This window comes from Aquarana catesbeiana, linkage group LG10 (assembly GCF_042186555.1).
Source record: "Aquarana catesbeiana isolate 2022-GZ linkage group LG10, ASM4218655v1, whole genome shotgun sequence".
Taxonomy (NCBI): Eukaryota; Metazoa; Chordata; class Amphibia; order Anura; family Ranidae; genus Aquarana; species Aquarana catesbeiana.
Genome location: NC_133333.1, coordinates 116249879 through 116273007, shown reverse-complemented (window position 1 = coordinate 116273007; position 23129 = coordinate 116249879). Strand labels below are relative to the sequence as shown.

The 23129-nt window shown below is 47.9% G+C and overlaps 1 protein-coding gene across 2 annotated transcripts in view; it reads left to right on the top strand.

Annotated features, from left to right (window-relative positions):
* The first annotated feature begins 7610 nt into the window (after nucleotides 1-7610).
* Nucleotides 7611-23129, top strand: part of REXO2 (RNA exonuclease 2) — a 47658-nt gene continuing 32139 nt past the window's right edge. Inside the window, exons 1-2 of one of the 2 annotated variants that reach the window (XM_073602512.1) lie at nucleotides 7611-8027; nucleotides 17022-17105. In XM_073602512.1, the coding sequence (XP_073458613.1) occupies nucleotides 7794-8027; nucleotides 17022-17105 (318 nt within the window). In that variant the 5' untranslated portion in view covers nucleotides 7611-7793. The remainder of the gene's footprint in view (nucleotides 8028-17021; nucleotides 17106-23129) is intronic. The other variant, XM_073602513.1, reaches the window with a different exon arrangement.

The following is a 23129-nucleotide window of genomic DNA, read 5'->3' as shown; positions in this document are numbered from 1 at the left end:
ACAAAATTCCATGGTTTTGTTGTCAGAAAGTCCGATCGTGTGTACGAGGCTTAACAATAAAAAAAAAAAAAAATCCTGCTCCAGACTATACAGCTGAATTAAATAAAGCTAAATACAATTTGCATTTATGCTAAACAGATAGAAAACAATAAACAATTCTGCTTTTCAAAGGGAATCTATGCTGCGATAATATAGAGTCTGGTCTGCCTATGTATATTCTTGTTCCAGATCAGTGAAAAGTACTGAAGACGTTGCTATCCTGATAGGAGAAAGAGTATAATCTGATCAGGAGTAGAAGAGTGCTTCAGTTATATTTGTGGTTGTGTTTGGCAAACACGCCAAAAATGTTTAAATTACAAACTTTAAAGCAGTATTCAACCTAAAAGCAAACTTTTATTATATTGTAGTTTACCACTTCTTAGATATGGTAGCTGCATTAGTAGTTTTTTTTTTCAGGCTTTCTTTTCTCTATTTTCACCTGGTTGTCCAATCATTAAGCCTGGATTCACACTGCCCGTGACTTCCACACAACTGTGAAGTCAGACCTCAGCAGGACTTCAGTATGACTGACTTGCATGCGACTTCTTTAACAATAGTACAGGAACATTTTTCTAAGTTGGAGCAACTCAAGTCGCACTGATTAAAACGGTTCCATTGCACTGAATGGGGTCTGACTTCTGATATGACAAGTGCTCCAAAGTTGAATCGATTGTCGCATCAATGTGAACCGGGCCTAAGTCCGTTGTTCTTCAACAGAACGAGCTGTTCTGTTATGCAAATGTATCAGTTAGAGGGTTGAGACAAACCATTTACCACTGACGGGTGCTTAAAATGTATAGCTTATAAGATAATAGCTGAAGTTTGGCTTCAGTTTGTTTAGTGTATCTAAATCTCCCAGTACATCTAACATTCCCCTCCCCCCAGCCTGAAAATGCTGCGGTCCAACGGTGCCTCCTGTGTTCCTTCATCCAGAGTGGGGGCACTGTACACAGGAGGTGTGTTACTGTTAGCGCCAGAAGCGCTCGGTCTTGTAAAACTAGCGTTCGTAATGGAGATATCACGTACGTCTTGTACGTCACTACGTTCGTGATTGTTGGCCAACATTTGTGTGACCCTGTGTATGCAAGACAAGTTGGAGCCAACAACCTTCAGAAAAAAATCCACGGTTTTGTTGGTGGAAAGTCCGATCATGAGTGCTGCCAGCACTGGGGAGCTACAGTTCATTGAGGGAACCATGAGTGCCAAAATGTACTGTGACATACTGAAGCAGAGCATGATCCCCTCCCTTCAGAGACTGGGCCGCAGGGTAGTATTCCAACATAACAACCCCAAACACCTCCAAGACGACCACAGCCTTGCTAAAGAAGCTGAGGGTAAAGGTGATGGAATGGCTTTGTGATGTCATGGAGGAGTGGAAGAGGACTCCAGTGGCAACCTGTGAAGCTCTGGTGAACTCCATGCCCAAGAGGGTTAAGGCAGTGCTGGAAAATAATGGTGGCCACACAAAATATTGACACTTTGGGCCCAATTTGGACATCATCACTTAGGGGTGTACTCACTTTTGTTGCCAGCGGTTTAGACATTAACGGCTGTGTGTTATGTTATTTTGAGGGGACAGCAAATTTACACTGTTATACAAGCTGTACACTCATCACTACTTTACATTGTAGCAAAGTGTCATCTCTTTAGTGTTGTCACATGAAAAGATATAATAAAATATTTACAAAAATGTGAGGGGTGTACTCATTTTTGTAAGATACTGTATGTTCTACATATGGGATTTTGTAAATCAATTAAACAGTCCACATGCAGACTCAACATGTTTCAAATGTCTGTTGTCTTCTTCAGGAGGATGTGTGAGCATAATCTAGAAATATAATGTATAGTTATCGAACTGCCACAGATGTTAATCTTAAAGTAATCAAACAGATTTCTATTTACCATACATACATATTACTCTTATAGTTGAACAAAGTCCTTTAGGAACAATTCATATTGACATCCACTACAGAGCGTTGTCAATGTGAACCAATATTTCCAAAAGGAAAGAAGCTAAATCAAACATTCATAACACAAAGGACACCAGAATAGCTGGCCAAGCCACTAGTCTATGAAAAGAAATGTTATTATTATACAATACTCTATCAGGAAAAAAATATATTTACTGAAAAGTATGTATATATAACTACCAATAGATATTAATCCATTAGATTAAAAGGACAAATAGGAAGCGACTAGTCTCTCTAATCGGTGTGTTCCCATATACAGTGAAACCTCGGATCGCAAGTAACGCGGTTTATGAGCGTTTCGCAATACAAGCTATTTTTTTAATCCTGACTCGATTGGGATTCAAGCCGCTGGGGTGTGCAGTACCGCATTTGGCCAGAGGTGCGAGTGTCTCTGAGCGCCTCCGGCGCCCCCGCACCTCTGGCCACATGCGGTACTGCATACATCGGTGCCCCCGCACCTCTGGCCACATGCGGTACTGCATACATCGGTGCCCCCGCACCTCTGGCCACATGCGGTACTGCATACATCGGTGCCCCCGCACCACTGGCCACATGCGGTACTGCATACATCGGTGCCCCCGCACCTCTGGCCACATGCGGTACTGCATACATCGGTGCCCCCGCACCACTGGCCACATGCGGTACTGCATACATGGGTGGCCCCGCACCTCTGGCCACATGCGGTACTGCATACATCGGTGGCCCCGCACCTCTGGCCACATGCGGTACTGCATACATCGGTGCCCCTGCACCTCTGGCCACATGCGGTACTGCATACATCGGTGCCCCCGCACCTCTGGCCACATGCGGTACTGCATACATCGGTGGCCCCGCACCTCTGGCCACATGCGGTACTGCATACATCGGTGCCCCCGCACCTCTGGCCACATGCGGTACTGCATACATCGGTGCCCCCGCACCTCTGGCCACATGCGGTACTGCATACATCGGTGCCCCCGCACCTCTGGCCACATGCGGTACTGCATACATCGGTGCCCCCGCACCACTGGCCACATGCGGTACTGCATACATCGGTGCCCCCGCACCTCTGGCCACATGCGGTACTGCATACATCAGTGCCCCCGCACCACTGGCCACATGCGGTACTGGATACATGGGTGGCCCCGCACCTCTGGCCACATGCGGTACTGCATACATCAGTGGCCCCGCACCTCTGGCCACATGCGGTACTGCATACATCGGTGCCCCCGCACCTCTGGCCACATGCGGTACTGCATACATCGGTGCCCCCGCACCTCTGGCCACATGCGGTACTGCATACATCGGTGGCCCCGCACCTCTGGCCACATGCGGTACTGCATACATCGGTGCCCCCGCACCTCTGGCCACATGCGGTACTGCATACATCGGTGCCCCCGCACCTCTGGCCACATGCGGTACTGCATACATCGGTGCCCCCGCACCTCTGGCCACATGCGGTACTGCATACATCGGTGCCCCCGCACCTCTGGCCACATGCGGTACTGCATACATCGGTGCCCCCGCACCACTGGCCACATGCGGTACTGCATACATCGGTGCCCCCGCACCTCTGGCCACATGCGGTACTGCATACATCGGTGCCCCCGCACCACTGGCCACATGCGGTACTGCATACATGGGTGGCCCCGCACCTCTGGCCACATGCGGTACTGCATACATCGGTGGCCCCGCACCTCTGGCCACATGCGGTACTGCATACATCGGTGCCCCCGCACCTCTGGCCACATGCGGTACTGCATACATCGGTGGCCCCGCACCTCTGGCCACATGCGGTACTGCATACATCGGTGCCCCCGCACCTCTGGCCACATGCGGTACTGCATACATCGGTGCCCCCGCACCTCTGGCCACATGCGGTACTGCATACATCGGTGCCCCCGCACCTCTGGCCACATGCGGTACTGCATACATCGGTGCCCCCGCACCACTGGCCACATGCGGTACTGCATACATCGGTGCCCCCGCACCTCTGGCCACATGCGGTACTGCATACATCGGTGCCCCCGCACCACTGGCCACATGCGGTACTGGATACATGGGTGGCCCCGCACCTCTGGCCACATGCGGTACTGCATACATCAGTGGCCCCGCACCTCTGGCCACATGCGGTACTGCATACATCGGTGCCCCCGCACCTCTGGCCACATGCGGTACTGCATACATCGGTGCCCCCGCACCTCTGGCCACATGCGGTACTGCATACATCGGTGGCCCTGCACCTCTGGCCACATGCGGTACTGCATACATCGGTGCCCCCGCACCTCTGGCCACATGCGGTACTGCATACATCGGTGCCCCCGCACCTCTGGCCACATGCGGTACTGCATACATCGGTGCCCCCGCACCACTGGCCACATGCGGTACTGCATACATCGGTGCCCCCGCACCTCTAGCCACATGCGGTACTGCATACATCGGTGCCCCCGCACCACTGGCCACATGCGGTACTGCATACATGGGTGGCCCCGCACCTCTGGCCACATGCGGTACTGCATACATCGGTGGCCCCGCACCTCTGGCCACATGCGGTACTGCATACATCGGTGCCCCCGCACCTCTGGCCACATGCGGTACTGCATACATCGGTGCCCCCGCACCTCTGGCCACATGCGGTACTGCATACATCGGTGGCCCCGCACCTCTGGCCACATGCGGTACTGCATACATCGGTGCTCCCGCACCTCTGGCCACATGCGGTACTGCATACATCGGTGGCCCCGCACCTCTGGCCACATGCGGTACTGCATACATCGGTGCCCCCGCACCTCTGGCCACATGCAGTACTGCATACATCGGTGCCCCCGCACCTCTGGCCACATGCGGTACTGCATACATCGGTGCCCCCGCACCTCTGGCCACATGCGGTACTGCATACATCGGTGCCCCCGCACCACTGGCCACATGCGGTACTGCATACATCGGTGCCCCCGCACCTCTGGCCACATGCGGTACTGCATACATCGGTGCCCCCGCACCACTGGCCACATGCGGTACTGCATACATCGGTGCCCCCGCACCTCTAGCCACATGCGGTACTGCATACATCGGTGCCCCCGCACCACTGGCCACATGCGGTACTGCATACATGGGTGGCCCCGCACCTCTGGCCACATGCGGTACTGCATACATCGGTGGCCCCGCACCTCTGGCCACATGCGGTACTGCATACATGGGTGGCCCCGCACCTCTGGCCACATGCGGTACTGCATACATCGGTGCCCCCGCACCTCTGGCCACATGCGGTACTGCATACATCGGTGGCCCCGCACCTCTGGCCACATGCGGTACTGCATACATCGGTGCCCCCGCACCTCTGGCCACATGCGGTACTGCATACATCGGTGCCCCCGCACCTCTGGCCACATGCGGTACTGCATACATCGGTGCCCCCGCACCACTGGCCACATGCGGTACTGCATACATGGGTAGCCCCGCACCTCTCGCCACATGCGGTACTGCATACATCGGTGCCCCCGCACCTCTGGCCACATGCGGTACTGCATACATGGGTGGCCCTGCACCTCTCGCCACATGCGGTACTGCATACATCGGTGCCCCCGCACCACTGGCCACATGCGGTACTGCATACATGGGTGGCCCTGCACCTCTCGCCACATGCGGTACTGCATACATCGGTGCCCCCGCATCTCTCGCCACATGCGGTACTGCATACATTGGTGCCCCCGCACCTCTGGCCACATGCGGTACTGCATACATCGGTGGCCCCGCACCTCTGGCCACATGCGGTACTGCATACATCAGTGCTTCCACACCTCTGGCCACATGCGGTACTGCATACATCAGTGCCCCCGCACCTCTGGCCACATGCGGTACTGCATACATCAGTGCCCCCGCACCTCTGGCCACATGCGGTACTGCATACACCAGCAGTCACTGTGGAACGAATTATCTGAGTTTCCATTGATTGCTATGGGGGAAACTCGCTTTGATATATGAGTGCTTTGGATTACAAGCATTCTTCTGGAACGGATTATTCTCATAATCCAAGGTATTACTGTATTACCAATGGCTCTCAAAGGTAAAGTCTAAATAGGACATATAATAGGGAGGGATCATAGATGGAGGTCAGTTAGGTCTATAAATTTCCAATGCCAAAAAAGCAATCAATAAAGTCTGAAGAACTCACCAGCTATTATAAAACAGTCCTATGTCCCTATTGCTGCCATCGGTTTCAAAATGTCCATACTTATTTCTTACAATGGCACATGGGAGCGGGTACCTGTCAGAGCTACAGTAGGTACCAGCTCCCCCCTCACAAAAGGTAACTAAAGGCAACACTTTTTTTTGGGGGGGGGATAAAAATGAACAGGTATCAAAAAGTTGGAATTTGCATAGAAGAGGTGACTGTTAGGCCCCTTTCACACTGGGGCGGTTTGCAGGCGTTATTGCGCTAAAAATAGCGCCTGCAAACCGACCTAAAACTGCTTCTACTGTTTCTTCAGTGTGAAAGCCCGAGGGATTTCACACTGAAGCGGTGAAGCGGTGCGCTGGCAGAAAAACTCCTGCAAACCGCATCTTTGGAGCGGTGAAGGAGCGGTGTATTCACTGCTCCTGCCCACTGAAATCAATGGGGCAGCGCGGCTATACCGCGGCAATACCGAGGCTACAGCCGCGCTATGCGAGCGGTTTTAACCCTTTTTCGGCAGCCAGCGGGGGTTAAAACCGCACTGCTAGCGGCCGAATACCGCCGCAAAAACGACGGTAAAGCAGCACTAAAAATAGCGCTGTTTTACCGCCGACGCCCCCACCGCCCGTGTGAAAGGGGCCTTAGGGATTGATTGACCCCTGCAGCTGTATGTCAGGAGCTGGGAGGAGGGGGCAGAGGCGTGGCTTGTCTGGTGCTTTGTACTTCAGTGGATGCACACAGTCCCGGATGGAAATGGGCAAGCAGGAGTGTGTGCTTTGTAGTCTGCTATGCAAAGGATTCTAGCATTCTCTTTCAAACACACGTGTTCCTGTAGAAATGGCTGTGTATGTAAAGGGGTGCTACGGCGACTATTGGCTGGAACAGAAGACAATCACAATGAATGTCACCAGCACACCACCGATCTCCAAACCGAGTCCAGAGCTTTAATCAGCGATCAAATCGTTACCGCAGAAATATTGCTTCCGAACCTCACAGGACCCCTTTGTTGATGTCTGATGAAGGGTCCTAAGAGGTACTGAAACGTTACTTCTGCGGTAATGATGTGATCGCTGATTACACTGTACAGAAGACAATGTCTGCATATTTATTGGTGATACGTTTTGTTATAAAGAAAGATGACGTTACACTGGGTGGGATATATATATTGTATATAGTATTGGAGTTCATTTTGGACTCATCTTCTCCCCCCCAATCTGATGTGCTGATCCTCCTCTCCATCACCCGCTCCACTAAACCCGAGGATAATCAGCACGGAGCGCGCCCTCTCCCGGTCACTCTATACACGACACACTGCGCACACATCAATCTGTCCAACACAGCACTACTCCTCCCTCACTCCCACGGCCTGCATTCCATTGCTCCGCCCTCCCACATCGCGGCTCCACCCTCCCAACCCATCGCGGCTCCGCCCTCCCAACCCTTGTCACGTGCCTGTTAGCCATACGGGTGTCTCCTCTAAGCGGAGGGGGCGTGGCGACGTTTGTGTGAGTTAGCGCTGTGTGGGTAAGGTGGGCCGGAGGAGACATTTCTAGTCCAGGGAAACGTGCGCATTGCCGGCTCATAGGATGGAGGAGACGGCAATGTGCTGAGAAGAGCGGCTTCCCGGGCTGGTGATGCTCGTGGCGCTCTGTGGTCGGAGGACGCTGAGCAGAGTTCATGGCTGGATGAGCGCGGCTTCCCATTACCAAGGGGTGAGAGTGCGCAGGACCGCGTCACACAGCATGGAGCAGCGCCTGGTGTGGGTGGACCTGGAGGTGAGCGGGGACAGCTGTCAGTCTGTGAGGAGTAAATCTGAACTCCGGGTCTGGGTGATCCTATGTAGATCTATGGATCCAGCCTGGACCGGGGTGTGTGTGTGTGTGTGTCGTGCTGGTCATCTGATCACCCCCCCCCTAACTACTACACTGATCATCACCCCCCAACTACTACACTGATCATCACCCCCCCCCCCAACTACTACACTGATCATCACCCCCCCCCCCAACTACTACACTGATCATCACCCCCCCCCAACTACTACACTGATCATCACCCCCCAACTACTACACTGATCATCACCCCCCAACTACTACACTGATCATCACCCCCCAACTACTACACTGATCATCACCCCCCAACTACTACACTGATCATCACCCCCCAACTACTACACTGATCATCACCCCCCAACTACTACACTGATCATCACCCCCCAACTACTACACTGATCATCACCCCCCAACTACTACACTGATCATCACCCCCCCCCCCCCCAACTACTACACTGATCATCACCCCCCCCCCAACTACTACACTGATCATCACCCCCCCCCCCAACTACTACACTGATCATCACCCCCCAACTACTACACTGATCATCACCCCCCCCCCCAACTACTACACTGATCATCACCCCCCAACTACTACACTGATCATCACCCCCCAACTACTACACTGATCATCACCCCCCAACTACTACACTGATCATCACCCCCCCCCCAACTACTACACTGATCATCACCCCCCCCCCAACTACTACACTGATCATCACCCCCCCCCCAACTACTACACTGATCATCACCCCCCAACTACTACACTGATCATCACCCCCCCCTAACTACACTGATCATCACCCCCCCTAACTACTACACTGATCATCACCCCCCCCTAACTACTACACTGATCATCACCCCCCCCAACTACTACACTGATCATCACCCCCCCCAACTACTACACTGATCATCACCCCCCCCCAACTACTACACTGATCATCACCCCCCCCAACTACTACACTGATCATCACCCCCCCCAACTACTACACTGATCATCACCCCCCCCCCAACTACTACACTGATCATCACCCCCCCCTACTACTACACTGATCATCACCCCCCCACTACTACTACACTGATCATCACCCCCCCCCCCAACTACTACACTGATCATCACCCCCCCCCACTACTACACTGATCATCACCCCCCCCTACTACTACACTGATCATCACCCCCCCACTACTACTACACTGATCATCACCCCCCCCCACTACTACTACACTGATCATCACCCCCCCCCCAACTACTACACTGATCATCACCCCCCCCCCAACTACTACACTGATCATCACCCCCCCCCCACTACTACACTGATCATCACCCCCCCATTACTACTACACTGATCATCACCCCCCCACTACTACTACACCGATCATCACCCCCCCACTACTACTACACCGATCATCACCCCCCCACTACTACTACACCGATCATCACCCCCCCACTACTACTACACCGATCATCACCCCCCCACTACTACTACACCGATCATCACCCCCCCACTACTACTACACCGATCATCACCCCCCCACTACTACTACACCGATCATCACCCCCCCACTACTACTACACCGATCATCACCCCCCCACTACTACTACACCGATCATCACCCCCCCACTACTACTACACCGATCATCACCCCCCCACTACTACTACACCGATCATCACCCCCCCACTACTACTACACCGATCATCACCCCCCCACTACTACTACACCGATCATCACCCCCCCACTACTACTACACCGATCATCACCCCCCCACTACTACTACACCGATCATCACCCCCCCACTACTACTACACCGATCATCACCCCCCCACTACTACTACACCGATCATCACCCCCCCACTACTACTACACCGATCATCACCCCCCCACTACTACTACACCGATCATCACCCCCCCACTACTACTACACCGATCATCACCCCCCCACTACTACTACTACTACACCGATCATCACCCCCCCACTACTACTACACTGATCATCACCCCCCCCCCCCCAACTACTATTACACTAACCCTCCCCCAACTGCTGCCACACCATTCACCATGGACATTGCTACTACTGTACACTGATTGCTGCCGCCACTACTACTGTACAGGGTGAATAAAAATCTTTTTTTTTTTTTAAAGAAATTTGGATTTTTTTTCTTTTAAATTTAGTTTGATAAAATGCTTTTGGAGTAAAAATCTATCCAAAGATAGGTTTCTACTTAACCACTTCAGCCCCGGAAGAATTTGCCCCCTTCCTGGCCATTTTTTTTGCGATGCGGCACTGCGTCGCTTTAACTGACAATTGCGCGGTCATTCAACGCTGTACCCAAACACAATTTACTTGCTTTTTTTTCCCACAAATAGAGCTTTCTTTTGGTGGTATTTTCACCTCCTGCGGTTTTTATTTTTTGCGCTATAAACAAGAGCGTCAATTTTGAAAAATACAATATCTTTTACTTTTTGCTATAATAAATATCCCACATTTTTTTTTTTTTTTTTCCCTCAGTTTAGGCCGATATGTATTCTTCTACATATTTGTGGTAAAAAAAAAATCGCAATAAGCATATATTGATTGGTTTGCGCAAAAAGTTATAGCGTCTACAAAACAGGGGATAGAATTATGGCATTTTTATTTATTTTTATTTTTTTACTAGTAATGGCAGCGATCAGCGTTTTTTTTTTTTTTTTGCGGGACTGCGATATTGTAGCGGACAAATCGGACACTTTTGACACATTTTTTGGCATCATTGACATTTATACAGTGTTCAGAGCTAAAAAAATAGTCGCTGATTACTGTATAAATGTCACTGGCAGGGAAGGGGATAACACTAGGGGGCGATCAAGGGGTTAACTGTTCCCTAGGTGTGTTCTAACTGTGGGGGGATGGGACTGACCAGGGGAGGAGACCGATCGGTGTTTATACTTGGTATGAACACACGATCTGTCTCCTCTCCCCTAAAAGAACCAGAATTTGTGTGCTTCTTGGTTCTTGTTGTTCTTGAGTGATCGCCTGTGCCTGGCGGGCATTGCATCGGCTCCAGGGACACGCTGTGGGTGCGCGAGCCTCTTGCAGCATCTTAAAGGGCCGACATACAGCTACAATGGCTCGCCCAGGGGAGCCCTCCTGCCACAGCATAACTGCGGCGGCTGGCCCGAAAGCAATTAAGATACATTAATAATTTAGTTTATTCAGCATGAAATGGAGCCTAGTTATGTAGCATGAGGCTATATATTCTGCAATATTTACATTTTTGGTAAACTCATTCAATGAATCAAAGCTCTGCAAGCTGAGGTAACATGCACTGCATTGATGCATTCACACAATGCCACAGTAACCATGAGATAAAACAAAGTTCAGGAATGTTCCTTTATCCCAATGCTTTGCAAATCTATGTACACTACAAACTGTGTGATTGGAGAGAAATGCATCTGTACCAGGCAGTAAAAATGAAATGAAAGATTCTAACTACGGGCAAGAATAAGTCCTTACATTTTAAGAGCACCTGTTTTTTCATATCCATCATGGCAGCGTCTGTTAGCGGGCATCCACTCACCTGCTGCCACCACATCCCTCACCTTGTTGTGTCACTGCCGCATCACCAGCCGTCCCATTAGGCCCCTTTCACACATGCGGATCCGTTTTTACAGACTCTGCTTGCTCAGCAGGGATCGCTTCATTGATCCCCGCTGAGCCGGCGGATGACAGGCCCGTCTCTGTGCAGAGAGATCTACGCTCTCCGCTATGGGGAGAAGAGATGAAAATGTCTGTTTTCATCCGATCCGCCAGACGGATGGATTTTTACGGATCGGATGTCAGCGGACATCTGTTGCTTCATAGAACTGCATGGAGCGTCTGTTCAGGTCCTGCGTGACAGAGAACTCAGTTGCTCTTTAAAAATTATGATTTAAATCAAGTCTTTTTATTAGTGATTTAAATCAAATCCACCCTGTTACTGTACACTGATTTCCACCGCCGCTACTGTACACCACCACTGTACACTGATTTCCACCGCTACTACTGTACCCTGATTTCCACCGCTACTACTCTACACTACCACTACTGTACCCTGATTTCCACCGCTACTGTACACCACCACTACTGTACCCTGATTTCCACCGCTACTACTCTACACTACCACTACTGTACCCTGATTTCCACCGCTACTGTACACCACCACTACTGTACCCTGATTGCTGCCACTACTACTACTGTACACTGATCCCCACGCACATCACTACTATACTGATCACCGCCGACATCACTACTACACTGATCACCACAAACCACCTATAGCAGCCGCTAGCAATAATCGTAAGAGAATCCGGCAGGCTGGTTTTAATCAAGTTGATTGATGTATTCAGTGCATTTCGCCTGCTCATTAATGTCTCGAATCAGGAACTGGCTGAGATTTTCAAACCGTGTATGGCTGGCCTTAGGCTAGGTTCACACCTATGTGTGTGCTTTTCATGCTTTTTTTTTTTTTTTTTTTCTTTGGTGTGTTTTTGCAACAAATCTACCAAAACTTTCTCCTGCATTTTTTGATGCACTGCCGGTGAAGTCAGGAGCCAAAAACACATCGTCCTGCATGTAAAGTCCCAGCACCTTTCCAAAAACCAACCTGCAGGGAAACTGTATAGATGTGAATAGGACCCTTAGGAAATGATGGTAAATGGATTGCAGTGTGTTTTCTGCACTTCAGCAAACACACTTAGGCCTCTTGCATACAGGACATTAAGCTAACTCTTCTAGACTCCTCTCCTCCTGGCAGCTGAGTTTTGGCAGAAAAGCACATGTGAAATCATGTAACACAATTGGATGTTCATTCATTTCATTGGCCAGAAGTATAGGGGTTAAGTGTGTTCTCTGGGAGGTTTTTCTAACTGGGGGGGGGGGTGTACTGACTGGGAGCACAGAGAGATCGCTGTTCATGATCACTAGGAACAGACAATCTCTCTGCTCCCCTGTTAGAACAGGAATCTGTTTACAGATGACAGATTCCCTTTCTGGCTCTATGCCGCGGGCGCATGCCTACTGTATCTAATGCACGAAGCGACGTACACTTACGGCAATTCGTGCAATAGAGCCGACTTGCCGCAATATAATTATGGCGGCTAGTCGGCAAGTGGCTAATAAGAATTTTGGGGATTGTGATTTGTAATTTTGATTTTAATTTTATAAAATCTGTTGAAAATTTGGGCAGCTATCATGAGGCATACAAAAATCAGCAGCACTATTTTGGAACACTCTAGCTCCTGGGCTCAATAGAAGAAATAGTTCAGCCCTGTGAGGCTCAAAAAAGACTGGACAGCAGTGAAATACCGTATATACTCGAGTATAAGTCGAGTTTTTCAGCACATTTTTTTGTGCTGAAAGTTCCCCACTCGACTTATACTCGAGTCAAGCACTTTTCTGCAGCAAAAAATTTCATTTTCCGAACTGACTTTGGGGCCCTGTATCTCAGGGCCACTTTATGCTAGGAACCCAGGTGTGAAAACCCAGTGGAACTGGTACCACAACATATCCAAACCTGGGGTTCCTAGCACCAAGTGGCCCCGAGATACGGGGCCCCAAAATTGGTTCGGAAAATGTCATTCTCTGCTGCAGAAAAGTGCTTGACGTTTTCTGAACCGAATTTGGGGCCCCGTATCTCAGGGCCACTTGGTGTTAGGAACCCTAAATTTGGTGTGCAAATCCAGTGGAACTGGTACCATAACATATCCAAAGCTGGGGTTCCTAGCACCAAGTGGCCCCAAGATACGGGGCCCCAAAGCCGGTTCGGAAAATGTCATTCTCTGCTGCAGAAAAGTGCTTGACATTTTCTGAACACTTGGTGCTAGAAACCCCAGCTTTGGATATTTTATGGTGCTAGTCCCACTGAGTTTGTACACCAAATTGTGTCCTTCTGCAGCAATGTCATTTCGGGACCCTTTGGGTTCAGAGACCCCAAATTTTGGATGCAGCTAGGGGGCATCTAGGAACCCTTAACTACCGAGTTTGAAGTTCGGGGGACCTATGGCTGCAAATGGGCACAGTGAGGCTGCAAATGGGCATTGTTGACCCTCTTTTTCCACTTACAGTAGCTGTGCATTTCTCACCCTCGTCTTATACTTGGGTCACTAAGTTTTTCCCATTTTTTTTTTTTTTGTGGTAAATTAGGGCCTCGACTTATACTCTGATCGATTTATACTCGAGTATATACGGTAGTTAAAGTATAACTAAAGAAAGCATTTGTATTTAGTTTTGGATAGAGTAAAGAGGGATTGGAACATGTCAGGTTTTTATTGTTGTCTGTGCCCCTGTGAGACTCACCCTTTCTTTTTATCATGTTTACCATTATCATTGAAAGTAAAAGAAAATCCCAAATTTTGGGTTGTTCCCAGAAAAGTAATAGAGAGGAAATCTTACAATGGGGACACGCCAGGATTTCCTTACTTTGGAGAGAATTCCTCACATCCTATTGTAGCGCTGGGATAGGAAGTGAAGGCAAATCTCCCCAATGGGACACAGATGGCAACAAAAAAAACTGACAGGTTATAACTTGGGGTCGACCGATTATCGGCGCGGGCGATATTCACTTTTTTTAAAGTATCGGTTACAAACGAAGAGCCCTTTCACACTGCCAGTGGGCTGCGTTAGCAGTAAAGCACCTCTAGTTTTAGCGGCACTTTTCGGGTCGCTTTTACCCCCCATTAGCGGCCGAGGAGAGGGCTAAATGTGCCCGAAAAGCGCCACTGCTGAATCGCTTTGCAGGTGCTTCGGCAGCAGTGCCCATTCATTTCAATGGGCAGTGGAGGCGCGGTGTATACACCACTGCTAAACCACTCCAAAGATGCTGCTTACAGGACTTTTTCTAACGTCCTGCAAACGCACCGTTCCAGTGTGACGACACTCAGCCTTTCACACTGGGGCTGCAGGGGAGGCGCTTTACAGGTGCTATTTTTAGCCCTTTAACGCCTAAAAATAATGCCTTCAGTGTGCAAGGGGCCTTATCGATGTTACCGATATTGCTTCAGTGGGTTGTACCAGGGTGATGCTTGCAGCTGCAGGCATTGCCCCAGTACGATTCTTTAGAGTAGACTGTCGGATTTCTTGTAATGACAACCGATGCTCGGCTGTTATTACAAGCAACGGGAGGGGACATCCCGCTCCAGGAGGGCCGAGCGACAAGCCGGCAAGTCTGCTGCCTGGCCAAAGATCCGAACAAAGCAGATCTGCTTTGTTCGGGTCTCGGATCTAGTAACCTGGAAGCGATGTCATGACATCACTTCCGGATTACTGGCATCCTAAAGGTGCCAGTTTTAAAAAATAGAAAGTATTAAAAAATGCAGTTGAATACTTTTAAGTGCAGTGGAGGGGTTTGGGGTATTATAGACCCCAGATCCCTCCATAAAGAGTACCTGTGCTGTCTACTTCTGTCACAGGGATGTTTGCATTCCTCCCTAGTTATAACCCTCCCTTACTCTATCCAAAAAAAAGCTTTGCCTATACTTCTACTTTAATGCTGAAGTTAAAGCAGTGTTCCAGCTTGTTTTTTTAAATGACCCCCGTGATGATCATACCTATTGCTATTCATAATGGAATGTGTATGAAATGTAGCTATTAAATACTACAAATACTGTAGCTGCTACACTATTAGTACAGCTCAGTGACCAGCCCCACCCCTATTAGTGCAGCTCAGTGACCAGCCCCACCCCTATCAGTAGATGTTGACTTTTAATATATGGACACTTACCTGTCCAGAGAGCCCGCAATATTGGCACCCAAAGCCAATCTTCGGATCAACTCACGGGTGCTGCCGCCACCATTCCTGTGTAAGGGAACCAGGCAGTGAAGACTTTCGGCTTTACTCCTGGTTCCCTACTGCGTGAGTCATGCTGCACGTTCTGAATGGTCCCTGCTGTCTTCTGGGACCTGTGTGTCTCCCAGAAGACATTGGAGGGAAGGAGGAGGGGCCAGACATATTGAAGCACCAACAATTTTTTTAGTTGCCTATAATGGTGTGCATCCCATACCCTTGGGCTACTGCTTCATGTAAACCCCCCCCCAGTCATTCACACAACTTGTACTATCATTGTCCAAGAATGCATCACTTTCTTTACATGTAGGAGAGGATGAATGACAGGATATTCACTGCATGTTCACAAAACACATTGCATTGTGGGGCTGAACAAGAGGAAATAAGGCCCTGTTCACATTTTGTCAGTGACCTGCATTTTAACGCACGTGATAAATGAAGATCACTGCTAGGACACACAGAAAATTGTTTTCTGTGTTCTGTTCACACTGCAACGCAGCCCGGAGGCGCACTGAGTCGGGATAAAATGCAGACATGCTGCATTTTCTTTCCATTGTACAGGAAGGGATCATGTTGCTGTACAGTAGCACAACGCACCACGCTGCTGACATGAATGAAGTGTCACTTTGTGCACTTCAAATAAAATTGACACAAAAAAAGGGAAACTATGTGATGCAAAGAAACGCATATTACCCTACTGCTGGCTGCAGCCAGAACAGAGAGCTGCCGGCACACTAAACCACTAATGTTTATTGTGCAGGCAGTGCAAACGAACACGGTGTATGGCTAGTCAAGGCCTCCTCAGTGCAATATTGGCTTTTTACCTTTAGTTAGCCATTTATATGTGGTTGTTTTGGCTTTGAGAAGCAAACTTAAACTACCATACATTTTTCTTTTATCGGGTAATTAGAAGATGGTCGACTACTACTTTTCAAGTATGGATTTGGAGAGGTGTCAAAACACTAATAAAGCAAAGTCTCCGTTCTTCTTTATTATTATAATACAGTATATAGCACCAACAATTTGCGCAGCGATTAACAACATTAGGGGAAACAATGCATTTCATTTGAAAGTTAAATTTCAATATGGAGAAGAATTTAATGATTTTTTTTTTTAAACCTGTTTATATCAGATTGAGTTAGCATATTCATTTTGACATTTTAATATACTATGTGTGTGTATATCTATCCCCAATAATTTTTTTAACACACTTCATATTTTACTTGTACTACAGATGACTGGATTGGATATTACAAAGGACCAAATAATTGAGATGGCTTGTATAATAACAGATTCTGAGCTCAATATCCTTGCTGAGGTAGGTATTGGTGTTGGTGACCACCAAGGTTGGCCTGGATTACAAAGGGGGGTGTAACCCTGACTTTATACTGTTTTGTTTCTTTATATACTGTTGCTTTATATATAACATTGGTGATGATTTTTGCAATTAGTGACATGACCTATGAAAAAGTTTTCTTATAGCTCCATAAAATCATAGACTTGTATGTACTGTCTGAAGGCAAGAGGATGACCTGCTCTTGGTAATACGTTTTCTGCTAAAAAAAATATAGCATAATAGCTACTTGTCTTAGGCCCCTTTTTCACACAGGAGTTCCGTTTGTCTGTTTTTCCATATGTTGACGGATGAAAAATGGAAATCCATATATCCATTTACATCCCCTTCCACCAACATCCGCTTTTTTTTTTTTTTTTTTTGGAATGGATCAAAGCCCTATTTTTCTTCCATATTAAAAAAATGGGATGGACGAGAAACGGATGTAAACGAACAAACGGTCCATTTTGCATCTGTTTTTCCATTGGTACTGGATGTAAAAAAAACTGATATATAGCTGATCTGGTTTTTTTTTTCTTTGAAAAAACGTGACTGAACGAATGAAACCAACAACGCTCGTGTGAAAGGACCCTTATACTTTTAATGTTTGTCAAGATCCCATAGTTCAGTTCAACCCATACTCTTCTGCACCACACTACCATTTTAAAATTTACATCATCAGGGCGGCCCATCGTTGACATCTGCATCAGATCTTGCACATTCAGCTTTGGAGTCATTTTGGAACAGGAAGGGGCCATCCCCCAAACTGTTCCCACAAAGTTGGGAGCATGGAATTGTCCAAAATGTCTTGGTATGCTGACACCTTAAGAGATCCCTTCACTGGAACTAAGGGGCCAAGTCCAACCCCTGAAAAACAACCCCACACCATAATCCCCCCTCCACCAAATGATTTGGACCAGTGCACAAAGCGGGGTCTATAAAGGCATGGATGAGTGAGTTTGGGGTGAAGGGACTTGACGGGCCTGCACAGAGCCCTGACCTCAACCCGTTAGAACACCTTTGGGATGAATTAAAGCGAGGTCTGCGAGCCAGGCCTTCTCATCCACATCAGTGCCTTACCTCACAAATTTGCTTCTGGAAGAATGGTCAAACATTCCCATAGACACACTCCTAAACCTTGTGGACAGCCTTTCCCAGAAGAGTTGAAGCTGTTATAGCTGCAAAGGATGGGCCAACTCAATATTGAACCCTACGGACTAGGGCTGGGCTGCTATTAAAGTTCATGTGCGTGTAAAGGTAGGCGTCCCAATACTTTTCGTAATATACAGTGCCTTGAAAAAGTATTCATACTCCTTGAAATTTCCACATTTTCTCATGTTGCAACCAAAAAATAGGATTTTTAAAACGGCTTACCTGTAAAATCCTTTTCTTTGAAGTACATAACGGCACACAGAGCCATAGTAGTTACCATGTGGGTTATAGGCCACCTTCAGGTGATGGACACTGGCACGCCCTAAGACAAAAAGTCCACTCCCTATATAACCCCTCTCATTACTGGGAGTACCTCAGTTTTTGTAGCAAAGCAATACATGTGTATACCAAAGAAGGGAGGGACCTCTGTGTCCCGTGATGTACTTCAAGGAAAAGGATTTTACATGTAAGCTGTTTTAAAAATCCTATTTTCTTATCGTACATCACGGGACACAGAGCCATAGTAGTTACTATGTGGGATGTCCCATAGCAATGCCAACTTAAGGGAGGGAGACCCAACAAAAGTAGGGCACTAAGACTAGAGGACTTATACTGCAGCCTGCAGTACACTGCGCCCAAAGGCGATGTCCTCATGACGTTTTACATCTACTTGATAGAATCTGGTAAATGTATGGACTGAAGACCAAGTTGCAGCCTTGCAGATCTGAGCCATGGAGGCTTGGTGATGCACTGCCCAGTAAGTACTAACAGCTCTGGTGTAGTGTGCTTTAATATGAAAAGGTGGAATTTTCCTTTTTAAACCATAAGCTTGAACAATCACTTGACGAATCCATTTAGAAATAGTAGATTTTGACGCTGCCTGTCCTCTTTTAGGACCTTCTGGCAACATGAACAAGACATCTGTTTTACGAATCTGAGCGTTGCCTTCAAATAGACCTTGACTGCTCTCACCACATCAAGAGAATGTAGTAACCTTTCTTCCACAGAACGAGGTTCTGGAAAAAGTATAATATCCTGGTTTAAATGAAAACCTGACGCTACCTTCCGTAGGAAATTAGGATGAGGCCATAATACAACCTTATCCTTATGAATAATCAAATATGGCTCTTTACAAAAGAGAGTGGCCAACTCTGATACTCTTCTTGCAGAAGATATGGCAACCAAAAAAATTAATTTCGTTGTCGAGGACCAAGGGAATATCTTGTATTGGTTCAAAAGGCTGTTTCTGTAATTCCGATAGGACTAAATTTAAGTCCCAAGGATTTAGGGTGACTTAACTGGAAGATTAATCCGCGTTACCCCCTGAATAAAGCTACGAACCAGAGAGTGTGAAACAAGTGGTCGTTGAGAAAACACCGATAGTCGACACCTGGCCTTTGATAGTATTCAAAGCCAGCTTCATTTCTAACCCCATCTATAGAAATTCAAGGATCCTACCTATGACATATTTCCTGGGGTGCCAACCCCTGGATTCACACCAGGAAACTTATGCCTTCCAGATTCTATAGTATATGACTCTGGAGGCGGCTTCCTAGCATTAACCAAAGTAGAAACTACTGAAGCTGACAGCCTACGGTCTTTCAGAATGTGGGTCTCAATAGCCAAACCGTTAAATTTAGCGTTTGTAAGGTAGGTTGGAATACCGGACCTTGCGAGAGAAGGTCTGGCCGTAGCGGTAGGATCCATGGGTCCCCTACCACCATTTTTACGATCTCTTCAAACCAAGATCTCCTGGGCCACAAGAATCACCTCCTTCCCTTCCTGCTTGATCCTGCGAAGAAGACGCAGAAGTAGCAGAACAGGAGAGAACGCATAGATCAGTGAAAACTGATCCCACGGAAAAACCAAGGCATCTGTTCCGCATACCATCGGATCCCTTGGCCTTGACACAAAGTTGTCTATCTTTTTGTTTGAACCTAGACGCAAACAGATCCACGTATGGAATTCCCCATCTTTGACATATTGACCGAAAGATGTCGGGGTGAAGAGACCACTCTCCCGGGAACAACTGTTGGCGACTCAAGTAGTCCCCCTGCCAATTCTCCATTCCTGGAATGAAGATTGCCGATAGACAAGGAATGTTGTCTTCTGGCCAAGATGGGATATGATTCACCTCTCTAGGCCACACGACTTCTCATGCCTCCTTTGTGATTGATATAGGCCACTGTTGTGGCATTGTCGGATTGGATTGTGACAGGACAATTCCGTAATCTGAGCATCCAGGCCTTCAGGGCCAGGCGTGCTGCTCAAATCTAGAATATTGATGGCCGGGGTCATTTCTGATTTGGACCATTTCCCTTGGACAGATGCTTCTTCCAGGACTGCTCCCCAGCCCAGAAGGCTGGCATCTCTTGTTACCACCTTCCAGGTAACTGATAGAAAGGATTTTCTTTTTTTGAAGATTCTTGGATATCAACCACCAACTGAGGCTTTGATGCACTTTGGGGGATAAACGCATTGGGAAGTCCAGAGCTTGGACCATCTTGTTCCAAGTTGACAGGATACAGTTTTGCACCAGTCTCGAATAAAACTGTGCATAAGGAACGGCCTTGAATGAAGCCACCATCTTTCCCAACAATTTAACGCAAAGTCGAATAGAAGGATTCTTCTTTGCTTTGACCAGCTGAATCCGTTCCCTTATGGAACTTATCCTTGCCTGGGGCAAGAACACCCTCTTCTGAGCTGTATCTATGATCAGACCCAAGTACTGCAATCTCCTTGATGGTTTTAAGGAGGACTTCTCTAGGTTAAGAATCCAACCTAGGTATTCCAGGTAGCTGACTGAGGTGACCAAACTTTGGTTTAAGTGGGCTACTGACTGATCTATCAAGAGTAGATCGTCTAAGTAAGCCAGAGTTGTTATGCCTTGAGCCCTTAATCTGGCTAAAGGAGGAGCCAGGACTTTTGTAAACACTCGGGGTGTTGTAGCTAGACCGAAAGGCAGAGCTACGAACTGAAAATGAAGATTTTCTATCTCGAAGCATAGATATTTCTGGTGAGCGGGAAAAATAGGCACATGGAGATAAGCATCCTTGAAAACGATTGACCTCAGAAGTTCTCCTCCTTGTAGGATGGAGACTACTGATCGGATTGACTCCATGCGAAAAGAGCGGATATTCAAAAACCGGTTTAGATCTTTGAGATCTAAGATAGGTCTGACATCCCCGTTTGGTTTTGATACTTTGAAAAGGTTTGACTAAAACTCTAATCCTCGCTCTTCCAAGGGGACCACCGATATCACTCTTTGAGACAAGAGATGATCGAAAGCTAGAAAGAGAGACTTCTTTCTTACTGGATCTCTGGGAACATTTGATCTGAAAAAACAAGGAGACGGGAACTCTCGTAACTCTAGTTTGTAACCTTGAGATATTGCCACCCATCTGTCTCGACATTGTTCCTGCCAGACCCTTGAAAACTGCAGAAGTCTTCTGCCCCAACCCCCCCCCCCCCCCACACTCGAGCGAGCAGGGGCGTCCCTTCATAAGGAGATTTTAGTATTTTGTTTTGTGGGCTTCCTCCCCCAGGTCCTCTTTTGACCCTCCCAGTGATGGGAGGGGTTATATAGGGAGTAGACTTTTTGTCTTAGGGTGTGCAAGTGTCCATCACCTGAAGTTGGCCTATAACCCACATAGTAACTACTAATGGCTCTGTGTCCCGTGATGTACGATAAGAAATGAAAATGTATTTTATTGGGATTTTATGTAAAAGACCAACACAAAGTGGCACATAATTGTGAAGTGGAAGAAAATGATCAATGGTTTTCAAAATGTTTTACAAATATGTGAAAAGTGTGGTGTACATTTGTATTCAGCCTCCTTTTACTCTGTTACCCCTAACTAAAATCTAGTGGAACCAATTGCCTTCAGAAGTCACCTAATTAGTAAAGAGTCCACCTGTGTGTAATTTAATCTCAGTATAAATACAGCTGTTCTGTGAAGCCCTCGGAGGTTTGTTAGAGAACAGACAGCATCATGAAGGCCAAGGAACACACCAGACGGGTCAGGGAAAAAGTTGTGGAGAAGTTTAAACAAGCCTTGAACAATTTACAGAGCACTGTTCAATCCATCATCTGAAAATGGAAAGAGTATGGTACAACTGCAAACCTACCATGACATGCCCGTCCACCTAAACTGACAGGCTGGGAAAGGAGAGCATTAATCAGAAGCAGCCAAGAGGCCCATGGTAACTCTGAAGGAGCTGCAAAGATCAACAGGGGCCTCTTCCCCATCGACTGACTCAGGGAAGCTGGTCAGTCGATGGGGAAAATGGATGGAGCCAAATAGAAGAAAACCTATTATGCAGCGTACACACTGGTGGACTTTTCGACAGGACAGGTCCGACGGTCTATTCAACTCAATTCATCGGACTTCCGATGGACTTTCCCAACGGACTTGCTTACACACAATCACACCAAAGTCCGACGGATTCGTACGTGATGACGTACAACCGGACTAAAATAAGGAAGTTCGTAGCCAATAGCTGCCCTAGCGTCAGTTTTTGTCCGTCGGACTAGCATACAGACGAGTGGAATTTTTTACCGGGCTCGAGTCCGTCGGAAAGATTTGAAACATGTTTCAAATCTAAAGTCCGTCAGATTTTTGACAGAAAAAGTCCGCTACAGATCCGATGGAGCCCACACACGGTCGGATTGTCTGCCAGATTCGGTCCGTCGGAAAGGTCCGCCCGTGTGTACGCGGCCTTAGAGTTTGCAAAAGACTTGAGACTGGGGTGGAAGTTCACCTTCCAGCAGGAAAATGACCCTAAACATACAACCAGAGCTACAATGGAATGGTTTAAATCAAAGCATATTCATGTGTTAGAATGGACCAGTTAAAG